Here is a 25428-nt window from a genome sequence, read left to right as displayed (position 1 = left end):
TTTTGGTCAAAATAAAGTCTGCAAATGCCTCAGGGCCGCGAGGCCTAAAAACAACAACAAAACCACTCTAAAATCCACCTCAGGAAAGGTCGTTTCCCAAAGGCAGGTGAGGCCCTCCTAAGATGACGGCCTTTTCCAGCCGCCAACGCGGGGGAGAACTTTCCTCTCCACCGGTCACTCCCACAGCTCAGGGCCGCCGCCCGCCAGCACCAGCAACCGGAGGGGGAACCCACGGAGCGCGCCTCCAGCCACCGCCGGTGCCGCCACGCCCACCACGCCCGCCGGTGCCGCCCCGCCGCGCGCCCGCCCCTCTCCGCCGCGCTGCCTCTGATTGGCCGGCGGCGCCGCCCGTCTCGAGGGGGCGGGCGCGTCGCCCTGGAACCCGCGCTTCGATTGGTCACGGCGGCGGCGGCGGCGCGCGGACCCGAAGAGGAGGGGAGAGCCGGTGGCCGCGGTGGCGGAACGGGCGGAGGCTGCCGGTTTCGTAACCGTCGCTCCTCCTCGCCGACTCGCGGGCTGCGAGGCCTGGGTCGGGTCGGGCCGCGCCGCGCGGGGGCCGCTCGGAGTGAAGGCCGTCTAGGGGGCGGGCGGGCCGGCCGGAGGCGCAGGTAAGGAGGCCGCGGGCTCTTGCTCGGAGGGGTTGTGGGGAGGAGGCCGCGGCCGAGCCCGCCGCTCGCGTAGGCGCCGGCCCGGCCCGAGGAGACCCGGCCCTGCCCGAGTCGGCAGGTTGGCCCGGAAGGCCCCTGGCGGCTTGGCGGCGCGGGCGGGGGCCCGGAGCGGCGTCTGATGCAACCTGCGGGCAACACCCGGCGGGGCTGAGCTCATCCCTGGCCGCGGCCCAGCGCCGCCGCGCCCGGCGCCGACCCCCAGCGCTCCCCGGGGCGCCCCTCACCGCGGTCGGGGAAGGGATGGAGGACCGGGTGGGCCCCTCCAGAACCCGGCCTCCTGCGACGTGCGGCGTGACAAGCCCGGCGCGCATTGGCCCCTGGGGGATGGAGGGTGTTGCTGGAATAGAAGGTGGACCGATTCTTACTTTGGAGGCACCTAGGACTCTTCCTGTCGCTGCCCAAACAGCTCGGTCCGGGAGAGGCTCCGGGTCGTGTTTGGACTTAACCTAGTGGTCACCTAGGGAAAGCACTGGGCTTTTAGACACATCGCGCTGCAAGAGGGAGATTTCGTTTGGTTGTTGGGGGCGGTCGCGTGCCCTGCGGCTCGCTGGGGGAGGTGGGGCATCCTAGGTGATCGCGCCTCGACCACCAGTTCTTTAGAAGCAGGTCAAGTCATGAAGCCTTAGCATGGCTGAAGGGAAGTCGGGAAAGGAGCCAGCCGAGGTATCCAGGTGGAGAGGTTGGGCATGCATGTGTGACGGGAAGGATGGTTTCTATTTCCAAGAGAGCCTGTGTCTTTCTGGTCTCAAGGTTGGCATGTTTAGTTTTGCTCTGCTTTCTTTCTTTCTTTTTTATTTCTTTATTTTTTTTTTGTAAGCTGCATAAGATGTGTCAATTTTAGAAAGGTTTTAACCTTTGCGTGTTGCACAACAGCTAGGGGACGTGTCTCTTGAGTTTCCACCCACTTGTATCCTTACTTGAATATATTATCGTTGAGTGCAGACCTGTGTCGCAGAGGAGGATTTGACATAAAGCACCATAAGGGCTTTCTTTACTGAGAAATTCTACATGGAAGCATTCAGAGCGTGTCAGGCCAGCTCCCCTACCTCTGAGCCACATCCCTAGCCTTTGAGCCGTCTGTTCGGCTGTTGCCATTTCAGCTGTAGTTGTGATAAGCTATTCCTGGCGTTATTTCCTTGTTTCTGAAAGACTGTAAATAACGACAGGACACTATTGAGCTGAAGAAAAACTTGAGCCTGTTTCCTGCCTCTGGTGGGCACGCTTGGCTGGCTCAGTTATTTTCATTACTTATCAGAAACAAGTAGATGGGAGCAGACGGCACCCCTCCCCCAGTATCCTGTAACATTCTCACAAGCACAGCATGATTACCAGCCGGCCTCTGGGCTCTGTGATCTTGGGGCGGTGCTTTCATCCCTGGGGAATTAAAGGATCCTTGGGAAAGCCCCTGGGAGTATCCCCTCTCTTGAGATGGGAAGGAGACACAGGACCTGGTCAAAAGTTGCCTCAGTCACAATAATGACTGCTGTAGCAGTTTTAGGTTGTCCTCTGAGGGGTGGCCGCATAGGTTCGTAACACTACCTGTTCTGTGCCCTGCGCTGCAGCCAGAGACCTGAGTAGGGACACGTAATAAATGTGCATTTATAACCAGTGTATTTTTTTGAATGTGCTAAATAGTACTATAAATAGGTTTAAAGGATGACCTTCGAAGACGCATACATTTTCTTCTTCTACTCCAGTGGACCACTTACACTGAACTTGATGGAGTTCCCTCTCTCTCATGGTTCCTGCCTTCAACAGTTTCCAGGGAGACACCTTGAAGCTGGACTTGCCACAGAAATTGGCAGAGCAGATTGGACAAAAACCATAAAAAAAGAGAAGACACCATTTAGGAGGAGGCACTGGGGTAGTGTAGTGGTCCCAAGTTGAGCATAAGAGAGGGTTAGGTTAGGACCTTGGGTTGAGCCAGTAGGCTAGAGTCACAGACACTGATTTTTTTAAATTAAATTTTAACAGTTTATTCACTTTGTATCCCAGCTGTAGCCCCTCCCTCTTCTCCTATGCCTCTCTCCAAGTCCACGGATAGGGGAGGTCCTCCTCCCCTTCTAACAGACACTGATTTTTAGTAGCAAGATGTGATATAATTTGGTTTGAGTGGAAGATTGCTTGACCTGTGGGTCACAACCCTTTTGGGGGCTGAACAGTCCTTTTACCGGTCTCACCTAAGACTGTCCAAAAGCACAGATATTTACTTTGTCTCACAACAGTAGCAAAATTAGAGTTGCAAAGCAGCAAAGAAATAATTTTGTGGTTGGGGTCACTCCAACATGAGGAAAGTATTAAAGGGTCCCCGCATTAGGGAGGTGGAGAGGCGCTGCTCTGGATAGTCTAGAGAGTGAGTGGCTAAAGGGAGCTCCCATTGCCACACCTGAGACTAGGGCCCCTGAGAGATGATGTCAGCCTGAGGTAATTTCTGTGGCATTAGGAGGGGTGATAGATATAAGATATTTTTGTTTGTAAATCTGAAGAGTCAGCCTTCATTAAGGAAATTGAGTGAAAAATTTATTTTGAAAGACTAATGGAGATATATATGGTTCTATCTAGTTTCTGAAAAAAAAAAATGACAAGCTAGGAAAACTATACAGGTTTATTGTTCCAAGTAAAAATTTAGAAAAGTTTCTATTTTATTTTACTATTCTAACATTTCAGAGTTTCAGTGTTTCATTCTTTTGAATGAACATTACTTCAATTAAGAAATTTGCATTTGAAAAAAGCTGTTATTTGTTTCATTTAGCCTCATATTTTTAAGATCCATTGTTTCTATGCAGCCATAGTACTCCATCGGGTCATCAAAATCATTTTGGGAGCGCCCCTAAAACGAGGCTGGAAGCCCACGTCCAGAACTTTTTCCTCAGCTGGCAGCCCAGGAGTTGGTGCTTGTAAAAAGTTGCTGGTGTTGGTCCAGGGGCCACTTTGAGAACAGTTGCCCCTCAGCTTTCCTGATACTTCTTGGGTGATTGATTGACAAGGAGAAGGAAGAAGGCACCACCCTACTTCCTGTAGACTGAGCTTTGGAATACATTAGTCTATCTCGAAGCAGACTTTGACTTAGAGTTAAATATCCAGATATTAAATGTCAGATTGCTTTGTTGTACAAATCAGTAAATGTTTGTGGAAGGAACAAAGGCAAAAATGACAAGTATCTTTGATCAGTGCAAAACCAAAATTGATCTGTTTGAAACCTTTTAACTCCTTGATTGTCTCTGTCTAGTTCTCTGTGTCTTTGTCTCTTTCTCTCTCTTTTTAGACAGGGGTCTCTAGCTCTGGTTATCTTAGAGAACAGGCTAGTCTCAAGCTCACAGAGCTCCACCTGACGCCACCGCCCAAGGCTAGCATTAAAGGCATGCACCACTATATCCAACCTACTTTTTATTTTTTAATTTTTCCCTTAATTAATTTATTTTGGTTTTTCAAGACAAGGTTTCTCTGTGTAGCCCTGGCTGTCCTGCAACTTAATCTGTAGACCAAGCTGGCCTCAAACTCCACAGATCTACCTGTCTCTGCCTTCCAAGTCCTGGGATTAAAGGTGAGCACCACCACTGCCCAGCCTTTTAAAAAAAAAAATCAGGAATTATTTTTAAAATTTTATCTTGCAAGTTTGTAGGTTCAATAAAAATACTCTTGTTTTTCTAGCCAAAAGGCTCACTCAAAACTTTCCTTTGTTCTGGTTTGCGCCTTAGCAAGGTTAGGTAGCATCAGCCCTACCTGATTCCTGTCTTTGGGTTCAGGAACAGACAGAACATCCTGAAATTTGGAATTTGTGAATAAATTACAGTGACTAGAGTTCATGGTATTTTGTTAGTTGGGGCATCATACCATTTTCACATCCCTGCTGTACAGACAGGGGATTGAAGCCCACAGGAGGGAAGAGGAGTGTCCAGGGTGAAAATGAGGGAGATAAAGCCATGGCAAGATTTGCTGTCCTTTCTAGTCTGTACTTCTTTGGATTGTTGGTGTTATCTTTTAGCTTGGCCAGATCAGCTGTAGAGATTAGTTTTGAAGCATAAGAATACAAGAAAACAGACAGCTAAGATGAATATGATTGTTGAGACAGTCTCAGGAGAGATACTGAATTATACAAGTTCTTAAAATTAGGTTACACACATTATACCAACTTGATAAGCATCAGTGTTACGTGGTAGCCCTGGTGGCTTAAATTAATATTGACTAGCACTTCTTATTTTTTAATTAATTTGTTTACTTTTTTATTTTGAACAACCACCTTTTAAGTGGGAGAAAAATGAGACCACATAGTCATTTTCAAGGGAAGTTATGAAATATCTATTATGACTCTTAACTCCAAGTCCATATCCATCGTGGCTTGGAAGGAAGCTGTCTTGCTTTAGTGCTGGAGTAAGAACAGATGACCCACTAGCTCAGGGCTGGCTGAGTAGCTTTTAAAACAATTCAAGTAATGATATATGGACATTTAAAGGCAAAGATTAATAGTAATAAATAATAAAAAGCCAACTTAATAAGCATGCTTGAAGAAAGGCTTGGCTAAAGTTTGGGCTGACCAAAGCTGTTGATGTTTACTGACTGAATTTTTCTTAATATGGGGGTACTCACTGGGACATTTTCCTAACTCTAGCTAACTTCCCTAACTTTGCCCACTGATGTCGTCTTAGCAGTTCTGGGAAAAGAGAACAGGACAGTTTCATGGTTCGTAACAACACTTGTACATTTCTGAGGGTGCTGAGTCTCCTAGGTGGACACAGTTGCTTGAGCTGTTTAGTTAGTGACATGTCCTCATAGGGATGGGGTAGGTGTGCTTTCACACTCCACAATTCACAAGTGGCCTGAGGGATTAGCTACACTCAGCAAACCAGGTCTCAGTAGTTTTTCATAGGAGTGCTTTAGTAAGTCCACTTAACTCTTGAGAGAGAAGTCTGTACCAACACTGGCCTGCACTGTCCCTTGGTCCAGCTTTAGTTCCAGGACTTGGCCTTCCTTGCCTGTATCATTAGGACTTTTTTTTGAATCAGGTTGAGTATGTCTAGGCATTTCATTAATGTGTGAAGGAAATATTCCTGACACAGTTGGAATGGAGGTACTTTATTGGATACGTTAGTTCCTAAATACAAGAGACAGTAAACTATCATTTAAGGTTAGTAAAATGTAAAAAGGCAAATCATCTAATCAACTCAAAATACCCTGCCTTAAAAAAATAGCCCATAATGTGAGGTCATTGCTAATTCACCCTGGAAATATTGACTAGGGTACATGGCACGATCATAGCAGCATCCAGATCCTCATGGGTCCTGCAGAATGGTTGTTCTCATCCTGCATTCTAACCTGACCTGTCTCCCCCGCCCCCCCCCCACCCCCACAGACACACTGTAGGTGTCTGCTCTACAGTAATTGAACTTGTTTTCCATGCCTACCCAAACAGCTCAGATTTTTCTCCCTGGCAGATTGTCCAGCGATATTCGCTCACAGGTGCTACGTAATTTCCTGCTATGCTTTTGTTTTTTCCTCCCTTTTTTGATAATCACAGCTAGTTCCTGTGGACTGGCTTTCAACCTATGGTGCTTCTGAACTAACTTACCTTTTGAAATTTGGAAACATTGGTATAGTTGACAGTTGCTTGTGTAAGCAAAACCAGGAAGTTGCCTACTCTGTTAGGTCCATGTAAGTTTAATCTTACTTGATCCTGTCATTTCAAATATTTTAATACAACTTATTTTCTAACTAGGTACATGTGAAGAGTTTTTGGCAGTTGAGTGTGGCCTCTGCTCATCACATTGCTCTGATTTCTACCTGTTCAGTGTTGGCAAGGGAACGTGCCCAAATGAGCAAGCTGTCGCAGCCAGCCGCTCCAGGAGTGAATGGAATAAGCGTCATTCATACTCAGGCACATGCCAGCGGCCTGCAGCAGGTTCCTCAGCTGGTGCCAGCTGGGCCTGGGGGAGGAGGCAAAGCTGTGCCTCCAAGCAAGCAAAGCAAAAAGAGCTCACCCATGGATCGAAATAGTGACGAATATCGCCAGCGCAGAGAGCGGAACAATATGGCCGTGAAAAAGAGCCGGTTAAAAAGCAAGCAGAAAGCGCAAGATACACTGCAGAGAGTGAACCAGCTCAAGGAAGAGAATGAACGGTTGGAAGCCAAAATTAAGTTGCTGACAAAGGAATTAAGTGTACTGAAGGATTTGTTCCTGGAGCACGCACACAACCTCGCAGACAACGTGCAGCCCATCAGCACTGACCCTGCTGCGGCCAACCCTGACAGCACAGGGCAGTAGAGCACCTTCCAGACGACACAGCTCTGTGACTTGAATGTGCGAGGTGTAATCACCCTGCACCTTTGTTCAGTGCTAGACTTGGTCTTTTCCGTTGGAGGTTATTTTCTGGGTTCATCACTGAACAGCTGAGTAGCCATGTAATTTATCTGGTCCTAAATGATAATGGATTTCTGAAGCACTAAAAGAAAACTTAGGGGTTATGGTTAAAACAGAATTCTTGGACTTGAATATTCTTAACAAATCCTGACTTCCCCAAAATGCTTCTTCTGTAGGAATGGGAAAATGGGAGGTCAGATAGAAAAAAGGTCTGGGTTTTAATGAGACAAGACCTCGGGTTAAGAAAAGCTTAACTGACTTCCACCTGTGTTCCTCAATTTGTGATTTTATTCTAAATTGTGTATTGTAAATTCTAGGGCTACAGAAACCAATCATAATACTTTGGCCTCGTTTTATAGATAGTATAAACCTTTGTTAGCATAATTGACATAGTTTTTTCCAACAAGTACACATTTTCATAAATGTCTTTAGGTGACGTAAAGAATCCCATCAGGCCACATTAAAGAGGTAGCTGAAGACACAAATTGCATTTAGGAAGGAAAGAAGTAATTTTGTGTTTTTTTCCCCCTTATTTGTTTTAAAGGACATAGAGAGTGGGATTGACCTTGGGGCCTCTGCTTACTGGATGAGCACAATCTGTGTCCTAAAAAACAGTATCTACTGTATGCTGAATTTTAGTTTCTGTGGATAGAAGAAAAGGTAGCATTTGGTTTGGGGGAGAAACCATTTTTTGACAGCCAAGTTAGTAAATAAAACACCTTGGCTTGATGATACAGACCATGATTTAGAATACTCTAATTCATTTGGTTTCTCCTTTGTTCAGAAAAAACACCAGTGGGGCCGTGATTTTTACAGGTAAAGTTTTTTGTGTGTGCTTGTGTGAAGAGGCACATTTTGGTATTTGGTCTCAATTAAGTGGTTATTAGAAAAATGTACCAACTTCATGCCATCTCTCAAAAGAATAGTCAAAACTTGAAAGTATAAGGTTTGAATCTTTAATTTATTTCCTAAATCTTTTTATTTCTTTTTTGAGGAATCTCTTTTCTAGTTTAGTGGGCTGTTCTTCCAGACTTCATGTGTTATTGCTTTCATCAGTATGCTTTTGTGTTCTGGATAAATTATTTTAGAGACAAAATGCTGACAAAACTCAGGATATTGACTTTTTTGTTGTGAAACCGAAAGGCTGGTAGGGCGTCTCTAGGGGCTGCTTTTTTATCAGTGTTGTGCTATAGAATGGCTTGGTGACTCATGGTTTCTGCACAGTTCCAGCCCAAGTTTGGTGGTTCCTGAGGTGGTTGGCTAAACATGACTCTTGGTTGATCAAGGTTTGTGTTGCTGGGAGTCCTGTTTGAACGTGGTCATTTCTGGCCATCTTTCCTACTAGGACTTGGTATCCATATCCCAGTGTAACCTGTTGCCCCTCAGCGTGGCAGGAAGAGTGCTGACTCTTCTCCTGGGCAGAGCCTGTCAGTGCAGCTCAGCAAAGCTGACGACAAGACAGGCATGTCTCAGGGAGCCAAGAAATGAGGGGGTTTTAAAAGTTAGGGTTCAGCACCAGTTTACCTTGGTTTGATAGATGTTTCGGGTAGCTAGCAAGGATGCCCCCATAGAATCCTAATCTTTACCAGTACCTACAATAAGCATTGTAGGTAGCTACAATAGGCATTGGAAACTCCTGCCCCAAACGGCAGCTTTCCCAAGTGGATGGTTCGTGGAGATTATGGTTACCAGAACTTTAAAAAGCTGTAGGGAAGTTAGTGCTCAATATTTCAAGTCACAATGAACGGGTGAGTTCCAGCCTTGCCCTTACCTTTGTAGGTCAGACTGGTCGCACAAGTGAGCCATCTTCACTGAACACATGTTAGCTGGTGTTTGGACTTTCTCACAAAGGTGGGAGTGCTGTTTAGCCTGATAGATGTATCAGTATAAAACAGGGAAACTAGGTTTGGGGAGTGGGAAAGCTTAAAGCTTTGGAAGTTGTAGAGTGACTTTTGAAAGTCTTGTTCCTGGGGAAGCTTTATGGCTAGGTCCGGTGGCTTAGGAGCCACACTACTGTGGATTAGCCATATCTGTGTCTTCTGGGATGGGTGCCCTTTGACTAGTTCTGGGTGTGGAGGAGGGGTCAGAGCTGCCCCTCTGCGCCCTGCCCTTCGCATCACAGCTGACTCTGGAATCTTAAGGAGGATTTTACTAAAATGTCACTGGGTGTTTGAGATTGCTCAGTTTTCACAGTTCTCAGTTTATGGAAGTGGAAACATGTACAGTTTGATAAGAAACAGCTTTTGTTACTTCTTAATCCCCCCACTGGAGGGCTGAAGCTTCGTGCCTAAACAACCGTGGAGCACCTACCGTGCTTCTGATGCCTTAGAAATAGGAAAGACACCTGTTTGACAGGCGAGGGAAGACTCCATTCTACAGCTAATCAGATCTGCCTCAGGAAAAAGCACTAACTTGTTCTTTTGTTCCTGGCTTTCAGTTTGTGAGATTACTCTATTTTTTTAAATAATTTTATTTCTTTCAACGAATTTAAAAATAAAACATCTTTGGAACAATGACTTTTTCTTTGTGGGTTTCTTTATCTAGGGCATTAGCAAGAGGTTCACTTGTAATTGGCCACGAAGGGCCTGCAGGCTGCCTCTTGCTGTTGTCCCGGGCTGTGGGGCATGGGCCAGTAGGGCGCTTTTGTGCACGTTTGCATCTCTAAACATGGAGTGCATCTTTAGTTGTTTGCTCTAACTTACAACTGCATTCCCAAGTAGGGGACATGGTGCAAAGGCTGCCAGTTTCCTGGCGGTTCCCAGCCCATGGTTCTCATTGAGACCTATCCTTAGCTGTACATTTTAGAGTATGAATACCATCTTGACTTACATGGTGCCTGGGTATGGAAGTGAACTGGCTGCTGTCAGAAATACCATGTGTCCAAGAATCCAGTCTGAATTGTGTGTTCCAAGGGGAAAATGGCCATTTAGATGCTTTTCTCTGGTCCTTCGGTTCTTTCTGTGTTTGGGGAGATTGTGTGGTTGTGAAGTTTGTGTGGCCGAGTATGGTGGTGCATACCCGTAATCCCAGCATTATGGAGATGAAGGATTTTGAGTTTGAGGCCAGCTTGAGTACCACTGAGAAAGACCGTGTCTTGAAAAAGAAAGAAAAAAAAATTGTGGCATAGTAATCACGTCTGTGGTGTTCTGTCCCATTTCGTTTGAATTAGTTGTAACTTTTTGTTTGTTTTTTAGTTTTAGTGAGATGGTCTCATGCAGCCAATCAACTTGATATGCAGCCAGGTGACTTCTGACTCCCATCTCTACCTCTCCAAGAGCTAGGATTCAGGTGTGTACCACTCCATCTGGTCTTGTGTGACACTGGGCCTTGAACCTGGGCCTTTCTGTGTGCTAGGTGAGCAGCATCCACTGCTCTTGTTAGACTTTATTTCTAATAACTTGTATTAGAGAATTTTATACTTTGTGACAAAATCGAGTCTTAATAAAAAATACTTTCAGAACAACCAGCTCTTCAAGTGCTTGCATATGTCTGAAGAGTTTGTCACTGTGTTTTGTGCACTGAAAACGTCCTACCCCTAGTTGTCTTTTGACCCAGCCAGTCCCCCGACTCCTAGCCTGCCCTTTGAAGCAGCTGTCAGGTGCCTTTCTACAGCACCAAGTTCAAACTGGACCTGAGCGTGCCTGCCTGCTTCAGACCCTACCACCTAGTCTGCCCCGCTCATAGCCGCTCTCCTCGCCTGCACGGGCTTGGTGCCTTGTGGTTCCTCCTGTATGGCAGTGTCCGACCTGCTCCTCACTGCCCCCCAGTCTTGGTATGTAGCGCCTTTATCCCTCCATCCTCCCTGCTACTTCTTGAGCTCTTTCTTTTCACTTCAGACCTTTGTTGGTTTAGTCTTGGCCTTCTGTCATTTTCCCTCATGGCATGTTTCACTGAGGTAACACTGCCAACATACTTGGAAGTGAAGCTTCAAAGGAGACACTTGGCCCTGAGCACATGGAGCAGATGATCCAGTTGTGAAGCTATGCACATTTCTGCAGAGGTTGGAGGAAATGGACGCAGCCTCAGGAACATGGGGTAGAGTAAGCCTGTGTTTGCTCAGACTGCTGTGTCTCTGGTGGGTAGCCGAGGGGACAGGCCCATCTGCACCAGCAAGAGCCCTAAGAACGGGTGTTGTAAACCTAAGAAGTAAATGAGATAAATGGTGCTTTGGGACTGAGGTCAGCATTTGTTTTTTGTTTTTTTGTTTTTGGTAGCTGTTTCATGTGGCCACATCATAAGCAACTTGTAGTAAATAAACCTTTCAGTGGCTGCTTGAAGTCTCTAGCGTGGACCAGTTTTTCCTCCATCACAGTTCTGTTTTATTTTTAAATTGATTCTTCCGTTCTCTTGCTCATCTCTCTGTAGGCCTAGCTGGCTGGACTTGGCCTGCCTCTGCTTTGAGATTGGGTCTCCTGTCCCAGGCTGGTAAACTCACTGTGTAGCCAAGGATGACCTTGGATTCTTGATCCTCTGCCTGCAGCCTCCCAAGTCCTGGGGAAACAGGCATGGCAGTGCTAGGGAGCCACATCCTAGTGGATCCTTTTTCACTTGGTCTTCATCTCCCTAATAAGAGAAACGTGGAACTGTCAGAATTCTAGAAGCCAGCTCTGGGACCAGGGCAGCCAGGTCTCCGGACTGTCAGACATGTTGTCAAGCAAAGAGGACAGGTGGTCCACCATGGGCACAGCTGGGCTGCACATGGCTCACAGCTTTGAGATGAAATTGGGTCAGTAGACCTGGTGGGGGGGGGTGAGATGACTATGCCTTCCTTTGCCGCCTGCTGCCTTAGTGCTGTAGAGAGACTCTTGTGAACTGTATGGAAGCATCACCTCTCAGTAAAAAGCTAATGGCCTACTAGCTGAGGAAGGAAATAGGAGGTGGGAGTTCTGGCAAAGAGAAATGAACTCTGGGAAAAAAAGGTGGGAGATTTGCCCGAGGGCTGAGAAAGATGTGTAAAAACTGAGAAAAGTGATCAGCCATGTGGTATATGGTAGAATCGGATAAACAGGTAACTAAAGTTAAAGGTTAGGTGAGGAATAAGCCAAAGCTTATGGCCCAGGCATTTATCCATAAAGTCTCAGAGTCGTTATTTTGGGAACTGCGGTGCGGGAGGAAAACCGGCAGTACACAGTGCTGCTGACTGACATGCCATCTTTGCTAGTATAAGAATGAAGTCAAGCTCCCAGAATCTCTTAGCAGATGCCCAGTGGGTCTGGTGCCTGTCTGCATGAGAATCCTGGCAACCCGTGACAGTGTTGCACTAACTGGCAGAATCCCTGGAGCTGGGTGACAGCTGCTGCTGGAGGACTCGGCCGGTGCTCCCCAGCCAGTCTAAGGCCGAAGCAGAGGGCACAGGCCTGTGCTTTCTAACAGTCCTGCTCTGGGAACGGACGCCTAAAGCTGACACATCTCTTCTGTGAAGGAGTTAGAGGAAGCAGGATACAAAGGGTCAGTTTAGAAAAGCTTTTATTGCAAATTCTACTCTGCATATTGATTTTTTTGGGGGGGAGGGGAGAAGACACAAGTGCATCTTTCCTGAGCACATGGCCATAAATGGCAGCAGGAGAATTGAGTTATGATTAAAGGATTTTCTTTTTTCAGTCAGCACAATCACTTTCATATAAGCGAAATCAAGGTTAGAGGTATGATCTTGCAGGTTAATAAAATGCTGTCCTTTGGAAAGAGCAGTGATGGTTTTGATAGGATCAAATGAGAGCCCCAGAATCTTGCTGTCAGGGTGCCATGGGCAGGCTGATACCACAGAAAGGCCAGGGCTCAGTCTCAGCGAGTGTCGCAGCTGACTCTACTTTGGGCCAGAGGCCTTGTCGTTGCCTGCCATGCATGCTTCAATTTCCTCCACGGTCCTGGGTACGCAGGTCAGCAGCTCCATGCCACTGTCAGTCACTACAACATCCTCCTCGATGCGGACCTGGGCCGGACAGACAGGACGCTGTTAGGACCAGGCTGCCTTAACTCGCCACAATAGAGGAGCCCACCTGATCCAGCCTGACCGGGCCACCTGGGAGAAGCCTGCTGAGGGATGGGACTAGTCTTTGTGACAAGACAGACTGGTCTCAAGCTTCCTGTGGCCCTTGTGCTGCGAGCTTACATGCAGCTTCTGGGACTGGTGGGCATTTTGAAGAATCTCTTTCTTTTGGGAGGCAAGGCACCTGCTTGGTGACGGCGCACATAAAGGGGCTGACAGGACAGTTATGACCAGGCTGGCTTAACTTGCACAGTAGCAGAGCCAGCCTGACCTGGCCACCTGGAAAAAGCCCTGAACACAGTCTTCTGTCCTACCTTTTCTTGAGGGGACGAGCTGTGGGGTGGGGGACATCCTGGGAATAAGAATGTGGGCCCCCAAGTACTCACCCCACCAAAGTTGCGAAAGCGCTGCAGGACCTCAAGGTTAAAGAAGCAGGCCTGGGCCGGGTCCGCCAAGGCCTGGTCCAAGAGGTGGTCGATGAAGTAGATGCCCGGCTCCACGGTCAGCACCATGCCTGGTTCCAGGCGCCTTGCCGTGCGCAGGCTCCGTAGGCCAGGCTCATCGATGCGCTCTACACCCTGTGGGGAGAGCAACGGTGGGGAGACCCAGCTGACAGTCCCCAGGGCTGGCTACCAGGACCACCGCCTCACTGAGAGCACGCCAGCCAGGACTGGCTCCAGCCCAGCCTAACCCTGTTGGTCTGGACCACACGAGCCCTCTGCCCTGTCTGTACACACCTCTGTATTCAGGGCATTTTGACCCTGGCTACCCTCAGATCTGCCTTCAGAACACTGATAATGTACACATGCAGGGCAAGCTGCCCAGGCAGGCCTAAGGCTGGCTGGGTGTCTGGTTGCCCTCAGGCCTTCTGCAAGTCAGAAGCCAAACCACAGAAGCCAGAAAAGCTCTTAGGAGATTGCCTGGCCTGCAGGGCCTTCCTTGTCTTTTCTTCCAGGCAACTCAAGTGGAAACGGCTGGTCCAGGCTCCTCCAAGCCAAACCAGCCTTTTCAACAGAGGAAGGGACAGGTGCTGTCATCAGGATGGGCCTGTTACCACCAGTACCTGCTGTGTCTAGCCTGTACCCGGGCCCTGGGAAACAGCCCTATGGCCACTGCAGGCACTAGTGATCATTGCTTTCTGCTGAAGCTCTGTCCACCCTGCTCCTCCCCCAGCTCCCCGGGGCACCCACTGGCCTGTGGACAGGGCCTCTGAGCAAGTGGGCAGCAAGTAAGCATTCTGGTCAGGATCTGAGTTTGCCCTGCCCTACTTGTGGCTCCTCCAAGGACGCCCAGCTGCTGGAGACGGAGCTGTCATTTCTGACTGTTTGGGGGCCAAGAACATCAGACTTCAATTAGTGGTTCAAGTAAGGTAACCAGAAACAGGCTGGCTCAGCCTCCAAGGCCAGGCACAGTGAGGATGGCTGTTACTGGGATTTCGCGAGGGTAGGGACGGCCACTGTGACCTGGTATGAACAGGCCAGGATGGAGGTGGTGATGGGGCACAAAGCACCATGCCTCTTGTGGGTCACGCTCTGGGAAGAGCCCTGGTTGGTGCCTCTGGAGCAGCCAGCTTGGAGGCTCTGGGGAAGCAGAATGCACCTAGAAGGCCCTAGGCCTCTGTGCTCAGGTGGGAGGTGCTCCTGTCAAGGAGAGGAGGCGGCTTCCTGCCCTTGGTATGTTGTGCTCTTGCTCTAGAGCCTTCCAGTTACCACTGAAAGCCTGTACCTTCTCTAGGCTCGCATTCCTGTTCCTTTCCTTCGTGCCACATTCTAAGTGCTTGGGCCTTCTCTGTGAGCCATGGCGGTGTGAGCCTTTAAGGGTCAAGGCCTGACCAGTCATGTTTCCTGGGTTGGTTTGCTTGGTCAGTTTTTTTTTTTGTGGCGCTGGAACTCAGGGTCTTGAGCATGCTAGGCAAGTGCTCTGCCACTGAGCTTAGACCCAGTGGGCCCAGTCCATCCTGTCCCATGGGTGTGTAGGGGCACATCTTCCTGCCACCAGGAGAGTTTAGGCCCATTACTCCACCTTGGATTAGGGGACACTAAAGGATCTGCAGTGAGGGCTACAGGACACACCTGTCTGAGAACACTCTCAGAACAGTTGCTCCTAGGGGTTGTATGTGTTGGGGATTACAGGCTAGCCTCCAACAGACACAGCAGAGGAGGGTGGTGAGCTGGTCCAGGTGACCTACAGGCCCAGGATGGGGACAGTATGGGTCCCCTCCTGTTGGTCAGGGATTCCAGCTATGCTATGGGCATCCAAGCCTGCTTCTCTGACTGGGAAGAGGGCTCAGTGAAACCTCAACTTGTACTGGACTCTGAGAAGAGGCCCAGATGTGTCTGCAGGCCTGAAATAAAACAAATGACTTTTATAGGAAAAGCCATATTTTTTCCACAGTGTTTATCTGTCAGAAGAATAGACCGAGCACAAAGGGCTGCTTACTGGAAAAGATGAAAACAGTTTGCTGCCAATTTTCTTTGGTGGAAAAAAAGGACTTTGGCGACTAATGAATAACGAACCTCAACTAACAATGTCTGGAAGGGCCTGCTCTTGGCTCCCTGCACACAATAGGATGGACAGAAATTAGGAAATTAAAACTGATTTTGTTTCTCCAAATTTAACTGTTTACACTTGAGAAAAAATAATTGAATAATAATGCTTCTCTTGAGCAATCCTTCCCCCTCCCCCAAAATCATTCTCAGTGCTTTCAAAATACCCCACAGCCAAGAGGCTGGGTCTAGGCTTGGCTCACTGGCTGCTGGGCCCCTGGGTGTGCATCAATTGCACAACCAGCCCCCTGCACGGTAGGCACTAGGCCAGGCTGGGCAGCAGGGACAGGCCCTGAGGGGCTATAGCCACCTGCCCGGTAGGGCTTCCCAGGAGCCCTCAGGCACCCACTGGGTGGTCCTTTGAGAGCTTGTGGTAAGAGGGAGAGGGAGCCTTGTCTGACGATGCCCTTGAGCTGTCCTCTCCTGCCGGTGGTGGGGAAGCAGAGGGCGAGCCAGCCAGGGCGCAGGAGAGGGGCTGCTGTTGAGCTCCTGAGGGCTGAGGTAAGTCTGAAAGAAGGACGGGTGGGGTCTGGTGGAACAGTGCCCATGAGACCTGACTTCAGTCCCATATCCTCTGTGGACCCTGCACAGATACTACCACTCGGCATTTTTCCGGGGGCCTTGGAGGCAGAGGCACCCACTCCATGCTCTCCGAGGCCTGTGCAGCCACTGGGGAAGATCACTCGTTGCTGCTGTGTCCAGGACCCCATTTCTCCTGTGCATCATAGGGAGACCCACCTCTCCTGTTCTACTGTATCCCCAGCAACCCCCCCCAAAAAAAACCCTTACTCTACTCCAAAGGGCTAGGCTTAGCAAGACCAGTGCGCACACTGACCTCAGGGTAGCCTCCCACGTCGTGTACATCTAGGCCCAGGAAATGGCCCAGCCCGTGCGGCATGAATACCGCTCCCAGGTGGACCTGGAGCATGGCCTCCACACTGCCACTCAAGAGGCCGATGCGCGTCAGTTCCTCCAGGTGGATACGGTCAGCCAGCCGGTGCATGTCAGGCCACCAGACACCTGCGGTTGAAGGAGAGGCCGTGCTCTGTCAGGGCTCCACAGACCAAGGGGTGAGCGTGACAGAGCCCAGGCTGCCCTTGAAGCTCAGGACCCCAAGACTGCATCATCACGCTGGGGGACCAAGCTTCTGCCAGCCTCTGGTGGCAGGGGTCTGGAACAATTTCCATGGCTGCCTGGAAGGTAGGCTGCCAATCAAATGCATCTCTACCCCATGTTTCTGGGGCAAAGGTCATTATGGAGAGCCTCCAGTGCTAGCTAGTTTTAGGCCCACTTAACAGGCTACAGCTCTTTTGAGGAGAGAGCCTTATTTAAGAAAGTGCCTCCATAAGATCAGGCTGTAGGCAACCCTGTAGGGCGTTTTCTTAATTAGCGATTGATGGGGGAGGGCCCAGCCCATATCAGGTGGGGCCATCCTGGAGCTGGTGGTCCTGGGTTCCGTAAGAAAGCAGGGTGAGCAAGCCAGTAAAGAGCACTCCTCCATGGCCTCTGCATCAGCTCCTGCTTCTAGGTTCCTGCCTTGGTTTCCCTCAACGGTTATATGGGAGCCAAATAAGCCCTTTTCTCCCCAAGTTGGTCACTGTGCTTCATCACAGCCACAGAAACCCTAGCCGAGACACCGCCCAGGCACAGAGCTTCAGGGGCCAAACGTGGCCCCCATGGGCCTGAGGCTAAGGACAGGAAATGAGCACTGCTTGAAGTAATAGGCCCCATGCAGGGTCTCATGCTGGGTCAGGGGCTGCCTGCCTGCTACTCTCCTTTAGGGAGACCACCACACAAAGGCTGGGGCAGTCCAGTGCTGACCCCAAAGGCTGAGCATAGGTCACAGCAGTGCGCACTGGCCAGAGGTGACAGCATTAGCACGACGACACCTCCCGGTCAGGCTCAACCCCATGGCTGGCACTTGAGCTCCCAAAGGCCTCCCTGGGCTGAGAACCAGGTGTGCCCTCATCAGCCCCATACCTTGACGATCGAGGCTGTAAGAGGGGAGGGCTGTGGATGCTATGTAGTTCCAGGCGCTACCGCAGGGTTCTCAACCTGTGGGTCTAGTGACGGGTTGCCTGAGACCACCCTGCATATCAGATGATTACATTGCAGTTCATAACAGCAGCAAAATCAGTTAGGAGGTAGCAATGACACAGTTTTATGGCTGGGGTCACCACGACATGGGGAACTGAAGGAAGGTTGAGAACCGCTGCTCTGCAGGCTCCTGAACCAGAAAGGGTCAGGCCTGGCCTGGAGGCTCAGATTGTGGAGCCTCCCTGGCTGACAGAAGGCTGGCTACGTGGTCTCGTGAAGGTGGTGAGGCTGCAAGCCTAGTTCACTGGGTGCTGGGCGACACTTGGCCCGACGGCTATGTGTGGAGGGGTGGGAGAAGTTTGTCTCCGAGGCTGAATCCGCATTCCTAGGGTGCGCCTGGTTACTGCCGCCTCACATCTGGGGGCCTCCTAGACACACAGAATGCCCCAACCGACCCAGTCTGCGCCCTTGTGGGTGAGGGCTTTCTCCAGTGGTTGGCATTTCATCAGTGCAGGCTGGGTAACTGGAATCCCAGCTGTCACTCATGCTGTGGCCTGAGCAGGCTTTCCTGATTCCCTGACCCGCAGGTGTTGCCTCTGCCCAGGAGCCACACAGCAGTCCCACAAAGCTGGCTACAGTTCGTGTCTCCAGGGCACTAATGCTCTGTCACTTATGACCAGCCAGAGCCTGGTTCAGCACTCTGGTCACGGTGCTCTAGGTGTGTGAGGCAAGTCTGCCTCATCTCAGGCTGCTCTTCCTAAAGACCAGAGTAGCCTCAGGCTCACTGTCCCACCTACAGCCCACCCCCTGGAGGACGCTCCAGAGATCAGGTTATCAGAAGCACAAGTTACACTGGTGCCTTGGCCTTGGCTAAGCTATCCTTGTGGAGTGAGCTGGGGATGTCCAGGAAGACATCCCCCATCCTTGCCGATGCTCCCTGTACACTCCCTGATACAGCCACTTAATTGCTTCCACCATGACACCCCAAGAATTGGCTTGGCAGAACATGTACCCTGAGTTCAGGCCCTACACATGTCTAAAGAGGTGTGCTCAGCTCCAGTGAGCCCAGCACAGGTCGCCTAAACTCTCTCCCTGCACAGGGCCTTCCTTAGTCACTAAAGGAGAGCCCCAGGAAACAGCCTGCCTCCCAGCATGGCTGCTTTCAGTGATGGGCCCACATGCTTGATTGAGCCTCACCTGAGAAGGGCATCAGGTAGAGCCCACGCTTCATGGTGGCTCCTACAGGGCTGTTGGCACTTGCCCAGACATAGGCCTGGGGCCCCTGTGCTTCTGTCTTCCTTGCTGGCACATCCTCAGATGTAAGGCACAGTTCCCTTGGCTGTAAGTGGGGGCTTGCTTTCTGCCTGTGTGTGGTTGGGTTGTGACAGTGATTAAACTTCCAGCAACTTGGCCTCAGCATCTGGCATGGGTGGTGGTTCTGACACTCACGGCTGGGGCGCGGACTCTGAAGTGTGTGAAGGTTGCCTTCCTTGGACAAGACAGTGGCTGGGCACAAACCACTCCTGGGCTCCTTCTACCTTTGCAGCCCATAGTCCTGAGCTGGGGACATCCAAGCAGGCCCATACTAGACATCACAGTAAGTGCCCTTTATGGATCGGGTGAATGCTGCCTGATCTCCTGGCAATCTCACTCCTGCTTTCTTACAGCAGTATCTCTGGGTACTGCTCAGAGGTATGGGAGAGACTGCTGGGCAATGGTAATGGCATCTTGCTCCCCACTCCTGGGGAGCAGCTAGACCAGGGTGTCAGCAGCAAAGTTATATCCCTCCTGTGGTCTCACCCATCCCTCTGTGTGCTCCCATCTCCCTGCTGTCCCTGCGGCTGAGATGCCTCTCCAAGCACCTATTCCTCCATCCCGGGCCTCTGTCTTACTCTCCCCAGCAAGTCCTCTCTGACGGTCCCTTCCTGGCCTACCAGAGCCAACCCATGACGGTGTAGCCTGGGCCTGAGGGGGTGGGGTTCTAGCCTTGCTCTGTGCCTGGCACTTGCTAAGTGTGAGGAGTAGGCGAAGCACTAGCCTTCCGCGTGGCTTTTCATCAGCTGGAAATATGTAGCCCCGAATCAATGCGTGATTTGCACCCCACTCTGAGATGAGAGCACCGGGTGGGAAGAGCATCCCGGCCATCAGCACCACACCACCCACCTCATGACAAGGGCTGAGAGGGGAGACAGTGCCCGTGCCTGGGCTCCAGGATGGCTTTCTCGGGCCCCCTGCTCCACCTGGCCTCCCTTGCCAGCACTCCAGTAGGCCTGCAGCCTGCTGCTGCTGGAGCCAGGGAGGCCTCTTAGAGCTTTAGCAGCATCCATCACAGCCCCAGGCTTCCTGCCCAGAGTGTGACAGCCCTGGGGGGCTCCCAAGCCAAGCCAGGAAGGCAGCAGATCCCCTCTCCCACCCCCAGGGTGCTCAGTCAGACAAAGAGCTCACTTCATAGTGGACAATGGCCCTCACGGGATGGCTCATGTGGGAGCCAGGCCTGTGGGGTGTGGGAGCAAAGGCATAAAGCCCAGGTCTCAGGGCAGGCCCTGGAGCTGCAGTGAGCTAGCTGCATGGCAGGCCAAGCTGGCATCAGGCCCAGGGCCTCTAGCCCAGCCCACCCTGCAGTGTCTACTTGGGGACCATGGGGACTCATTCACCCTGTAGAGGGGCAGGAAGCAGCATGTGTCCGGGCTGCAGGCGCCTTGATGCTGCTGATGAAGCGGGGGCGGAGCTGTGGTCTGCACACTTCCCGGAGCTCTTCCCTCCACACTCTGGGAGCACACACATACAAGTGCTCCCGGCTAGGCAGAGGGAGCACTGCCTCTCCGTCCTGCAACCAGTGGGTGGTGGGCAATGGACCCGGGACAGCCCTCCCAGGTCTGGCTCCTGCAACGGGCACATGGGCGTCATGAGGTCCCTGTACCACTAATGGCACAATCTCCACATTCCTCGCCATCTCTGAGGGCAAGGGTCCACAGGAAATCTAGCCACCTCACCTTTCCCTACCTGCCTGCTGGGGTAGGAGGGAGCCAGGAAAGGTGAGCCCTTTCCCCACACACGGATCAACAAAAGACATACGGACTCAGCTGATGCAGACGCTGCCCTGAGGCCCTCCCTACTCCACCTGGTCATCACCTACATTCCTCTCGGCCCCAGGTGCATTCTGGGAGCAGGGGTACTGCTGGTTGGCTAGTGCCAGCCACCCCCTCACTTCATGCTGCTATTCTGCGTCTGCTGCAGTGTGTGGGCATGCATCCCCACACACAGAGACTAGTCAGGAGGGCCACAGCAGCCTTTACCAACAGCCACTCACGTGGGGAGAAGGTGTGTGTGGGCAGACTGCGGCTGGGCAGGGCAGGGAGAAATGGTGGGTCCCGCACCAATGACTGGCAGGAGGACTGAAACTGGGTGTGGTGGCGAACGCCTTTAATCTCAAAGGGGGCTGCTGGCACAGGATGGGCTGCGGGCCCTGAAGACCCCAAAGCCACCTGAACTTGGACTCCACCCGGCCAGCAGCCAGCCCCAGCGGACGGTGTTCTCCTGGTGCCAGAGCGGCGTGCCCACCCTGCCCATACTCCTGCAGACTGGCCGGTGACCTCCGGGCCAAGCTCAACGGACCCTTGCTCTCTGAGTGACAGAGGCTGCCCCTCCTCTTGGCCCAGGACGGGAGCCAAGGCCTGCATTCTTCAATCCCCTGGGGCTGCAGCTGCTGGTCCATGTGTGCTCTGATCACTCTGGTCCTGCCTTTCCCCTGGGCGTCGTTGTCTGACTTCCTGCCTGTCTTTATTTATTCTTCCTTGGAAGGTCTCAGGAAGCAGCCGGGCAGTCTCAGCAGGGCGTTTGTCTTGGCTCGGGAGCTGAACCCACAAACCAGGGGCAATTCCACTGAGATGGGCAGGGGCCTGACCTAGCCACTGCCAATTCACCACTCTGGTGAGGGAAACTGTCCCCAGCTACTGAGCAGCTCTCTGTGAACACAGGAACCCTGCGGGTCAGGCCTATCCTGGGGGACCAGACAAAAGCCTAGCTCTGCCCTTTTGGACCCTCAGAGTGCCGTAATCTACAGAAGAGTTCTGCTCTACTCTCCCGCAAGGAATCTCCAAGCCACCAGTGTGGGCTCTCCTAGGCCCGGTCTGTGCCCACAAGAGCCTCGAATTGACAAAAGAGTGGACCTTTAGGGAGGCTCCTCGTCATGTGGGCTGCAGAGGTGGACTCACAGGAGCTGGGTCTGGATGCTCCAGCCTGGTGCTTGCCCCAAGCAGTCTGCATAGCTAAGAGAGGTGACCAGGTGGGTGTAGGTATCCAGCTAAAGGCTTCCCTGACTGCAAAGTAGGAACCAGCTTTGTAAGCCTGGCCACTTCCTGGACAACTGGAGTGGGCTGAGCTGGCCAAGCCACTGACGGGTGACAATGTCCAGAGTCAGCAGGCTTTGCAGCGGCCAAGACGCAGGTGGCATGGAAGGGTGGAGGCTTGGTGCTCCAGGGTGAACGGATGGAGAGACACGGCTGTGTTGATAAGCAGGACTGCTGCTCCAACCTGCTCCCCTTGTGTCCACACTCCTCTCTGAGGCCTAGCCCTTCCTCCAGCCTTCACGGTGGCGTGTGGCAGACAACGACATGCCCTTCTTTCCTGTGTGGAGAGGCGGGGTCGGAAAGGCCCACTCCTTGCTCCCGTGATAACCACTGGTGCCTGATCATCAGGACATGAGGGTGGCTGGGCTCACGCTGGCCTTGGGGCTCTTACACAGCAAGCCCTGCTTTGACCAGTGGGAACAGCCTTTTCTGGCCCAACACCCGCATTTCACTGCTGCCTGCAGAGGTTTGGAGATACCACCCAATGTGACGGGGCCATTGCCAGCTCAACCCACGGAATGACACAGTTGTCTGCAGAGAGAGACTTGAGGTCAGCATCACAGACACTGGATGGCAGAAACCCCAGCTTATCCCAGGGACTGTGCCCCGTGGAGAGGCCTCAGTGGGAAGATGGCCCAGTCCCTGGTGGAGTAGCACTAGTTATACATCACGGGAGACAACACTGTTCCCTGAGTCAGAGCGGCTGTGAGGGCCACAGTTCCCGGTGCCCCACCCTGCCTAATGCCCAGGGGCACTGTTGCTTTTTAAGCTGCTGTGCCCTGCAGCAGCCCAGGTGAGCTAGCCACCCCTGCTTTCTATCGGAATGCTTTGCTTTCACAGTTTCCTTGTCTCCCTTCAGGCAAACTGACTTTCTTTCTCTGCACTCATTCATCTGTCAAGCTCTGCTCCTGCATGCCCAGTAAGGGGGTGGGGCTGGGGGGGTCGAGTCCTGGCTCTAGTGGCTGGCTGTATCCACAGCCACCTGCAGCTCCTAGCCTCTGGTGGGAGCTCTAGGCTAGGGTCCACACTGAAGGGATGTTTTCAACATTCCTCCTCTGAAAATGACTGGTCCCTGAGACCGCAATGTAAATATTCCAACAATGGGAAACGGGGTCACAGGAGACTAATTTAGCCAAATGCTGAGCCAGCATTTGGACTACAGCATGCCACATCCTGGGGCTTTTACAGTTCTGGGGATCAAGATCGTCCTTCTCTCTCTCTCTCTAATAAAATCAGGGCACCATGGAGATGTACAAGTCTGGCCACCAGAATCCTTAGAAACACTATCAAATCAGCTTTCAGGCTTCCCATGGCCCCCACAGACCCTGGAGCTCTTACTTCTCACCTCCAGATCATAGAAGAGTTGGGTGGCTGCGGCCAGCTCCCTGGTCCTTAAGAGTGTGGATGCTTGGGACCAGAGCTGGGTGAGCCTGCCATAGGCTCTGTGGTAGGACAGGGAGCTACCCCACCAGCTGGGAAAAGAAAACTGCAAGGCTAAAGCCCAGCTTGCAACAAGCCTGCCACTGGGCTGGGGCCAGGGCTTGGGCCTGGATGCCTTGGGCCCACTGTGTTCCCTTCTGCATTGTGGGCCCCAGGTGGTGTGGGGGGATGCCTGTGTCCCCTACCCCCACCCAGGGAGGTCTGGGCTGCCCTGGGGGTGGTTAGCTGCTTCTCTGGGATGAGGCGGGGCCAGGGAAGGAGGCTCTGTGGTAGCATAGTGCTGTGAGCCATCATCTTAAGTTCTCACCTGTAGCCCTCATGGGGCTTCATGTAGAAGGAAGGAAGCTGGGGTCTGCATGGCCAGGTCTGTGACCACCCATGTCTGGACCCTACTGCATACAGGCAGAGATGACTTAGTGGGATGTGTGTGCCTGGGGTGGTGTGCGGGAATCACCAGGTGGAGACAGGCAGGGAAGACTGCCCCATGGCCAGAGGGAGCCTGGCCGCAGCAAACAGACTTAGGTGGTACCCAGTAGCCATGTGTCTCTAGAGGGCTTGGCCTCGTGTGTGTGTGTGTGTGTGTGTGTGTGTGTGTGTGTGTGTGACTGGCACTTAAAGCTGTCTTCAGGATGACGTAAGGAACCCCAAGCCCACAGGGTGGGCTCAAGGTGAGAACCCAGCAGAGCCATCATATCCCTAAATGCTTCCCTTTGAGGAGCCCATACAGGCAGGACTCCCTGATGCGGCTAGGTGCGGCAGGGAGCGCTGGCTCGGTGCTGTGGGTGCCTGGTCCCACATCTCAGCACTACAGGCCGGGGGTGGGAGTAGGCTCATCAGGTGGCACGGTCAGTGGCTGAACTAGGAACAGGAGGACCTGAAGGTCCCAGCAGGAAGGCTGGAAGGCTGGGCTCACTTTCCCTTTAGAGAACCGTCACGCGGTGAGATGCCATGAGGCGGAGTTTCTGGGGGCTCTGTAGGTGGTCTGAAGGTGTGTGGGAGACACCATACAGTGAAGGGGGCAGCAGCTGGCTGCAGGAAGAAAGGACACCAGGCCCAATACTACCACTGTGGCAGGGACAGTGACCATGACTGATGACTACCTGGTGCTTGGAGTCTTAGGTGTTTTCTACCCTTCAGCTTAGACCTTATAGGGTGCTGCCTCCCCACATACAGGCGGGAAAACAACCCCAGGAGAACTTTAGGACTCAAGGGCGTGGCCCCCGAGAGGTTAGAGCCAGACCCAAAGCTGGCCTGGACCTTTCTCAAATGGACTCTGCTTCGGGATAGGGCAGGGGGCACGTTGCTGTCCCTGTGACCCGTACAGGTGGAGGGATGATGTAAAGAGATGTGACAGGACAGGACACGGGGTTGCAAGGGGTTGAACTTCCAGACCCCGCTCTGTTCCTGATGGGAGGCCAGTCCTGCACCCATAGGGTGCTCTGGGAGGCCTCACACCAGCTGTAATCTAACTGGCCAAGCATGCAGAGTAGATGCAAACAGACTCGGGATCTGCTTCCTGCTGGTGTCTGTCAGTCACTCAGGACCGCCCCGCCCCACCCTCCAGGCAGGCCCTCCGCAGGGTCTCCCGCCCCTCACCTGGCTTCATGGTGCTCATGACAGTTCTGCAGCTCCTGAGCACTGCCTCGTAGATGGCCTTCTGGTCCTCCGTGAACTTGCCATTGGCAGGGAAGGAGCAGGTGATGTCTGAAGCGAAGCAGTAGTACTCTCCACCCATGTCGAACAGGCTGTGGGGACAGGGCACCGTGAGGCGGGCAGGCGACGCTCGGAGGCGCCATCCCGCACGCCCCTTCACTCCACTGCAGCCCGCTGCAGCCCGGCAGGGAGCTGAGGTCAACTCAGCAGATGTGACTGCTGTAGGAGGTTCCTTTTCAGAAGGGATGGATGCAGGTCTCAGTGACTTGGGGGAGGGGGGCTGGAGGCAGGAGGACTGAAACTTTAAGACTGAGCTGGGTGTGGTGGTGCATGACTTTAATCCCAACATCCAGGAGGCAGAAGCTGGCAGATCTCCGAGTTTGAGGCCAGCCTG

The 25428-nt window shown here is 52.1% G+C and overlaps 2 protein-coding genes across 3 annotated transcripts in view; one reads left to right on the top strand and one right to left on the bottom strand.

Annotated features, from left to right (window-relative positions):
- Positions 1-473: 473 nt before the first annotated feature.
- Positions 474-9539, top strand: Cebpg (CCAAT enhancer binding protein gamma). The gene is made up of 2 exons (XM_021641902.2): positions 474-608; positions 6382-9539. Exon 2 carries the CDS (start codon positions 6478-6480, stop codon positions 6925-6927), a length of 450 nt encoding a protein of 149 aa, XP_021497577.1. The 5' UTR covers positions 474-608; positions 6382-6477; the 3' UTR covers positions 6928-9539.
- A 2933-nt stretch (positions 9540-12472) lies between these two features.
- The window catches only part of Pepd (peptidase D), a 132939-nt gene continuing 119983 nt past the window's right edge, over positions 12473-25428 (bottom strand). For both annotated transcript variants that reach the window (XM_021641879.2, XM_021641889.2), the window contains exons 12-15: positions 24978-25126; positions 16391-16575; positions 13396-13587; positions 12473-12952 (exon numbers count right to left, since the gene is read on the bottom strand). In XM_021641879.2, coding sequence (XP_021497554.1) covers positions 12827-12952; positions 13396-13587; positions 16391-16575; positions 24978-25126 — 652 coding nt within the window. In that variant the 3' untranslated portion in view covers positions 12473-12826. The remainder of the gene's footprint in view (positions 12953-13395; positions 13588-16390; positions 16576-24977; positions 25127-25428) is intronic.

This window comes from Meriones unguiculatus, chromosome 14, assembly GCF_030254825.1.
Source record: "Meriones unguiculatus strain TT.TT164.6M chromosome 14, Bangor_MerUng_6.1, whole genome shotgun sequence".
Classification (NCBI taxonomy): Eukaryota; Metazoa; Chordata; class Mammalia; order Rodentia; family Muridae; genus Meriones; species Meriones unguiculatus.
Note: the sequence above shows the minus strand (reverse complement) of the source record. Positions and strands in the feature narration are given on the sequence as shown.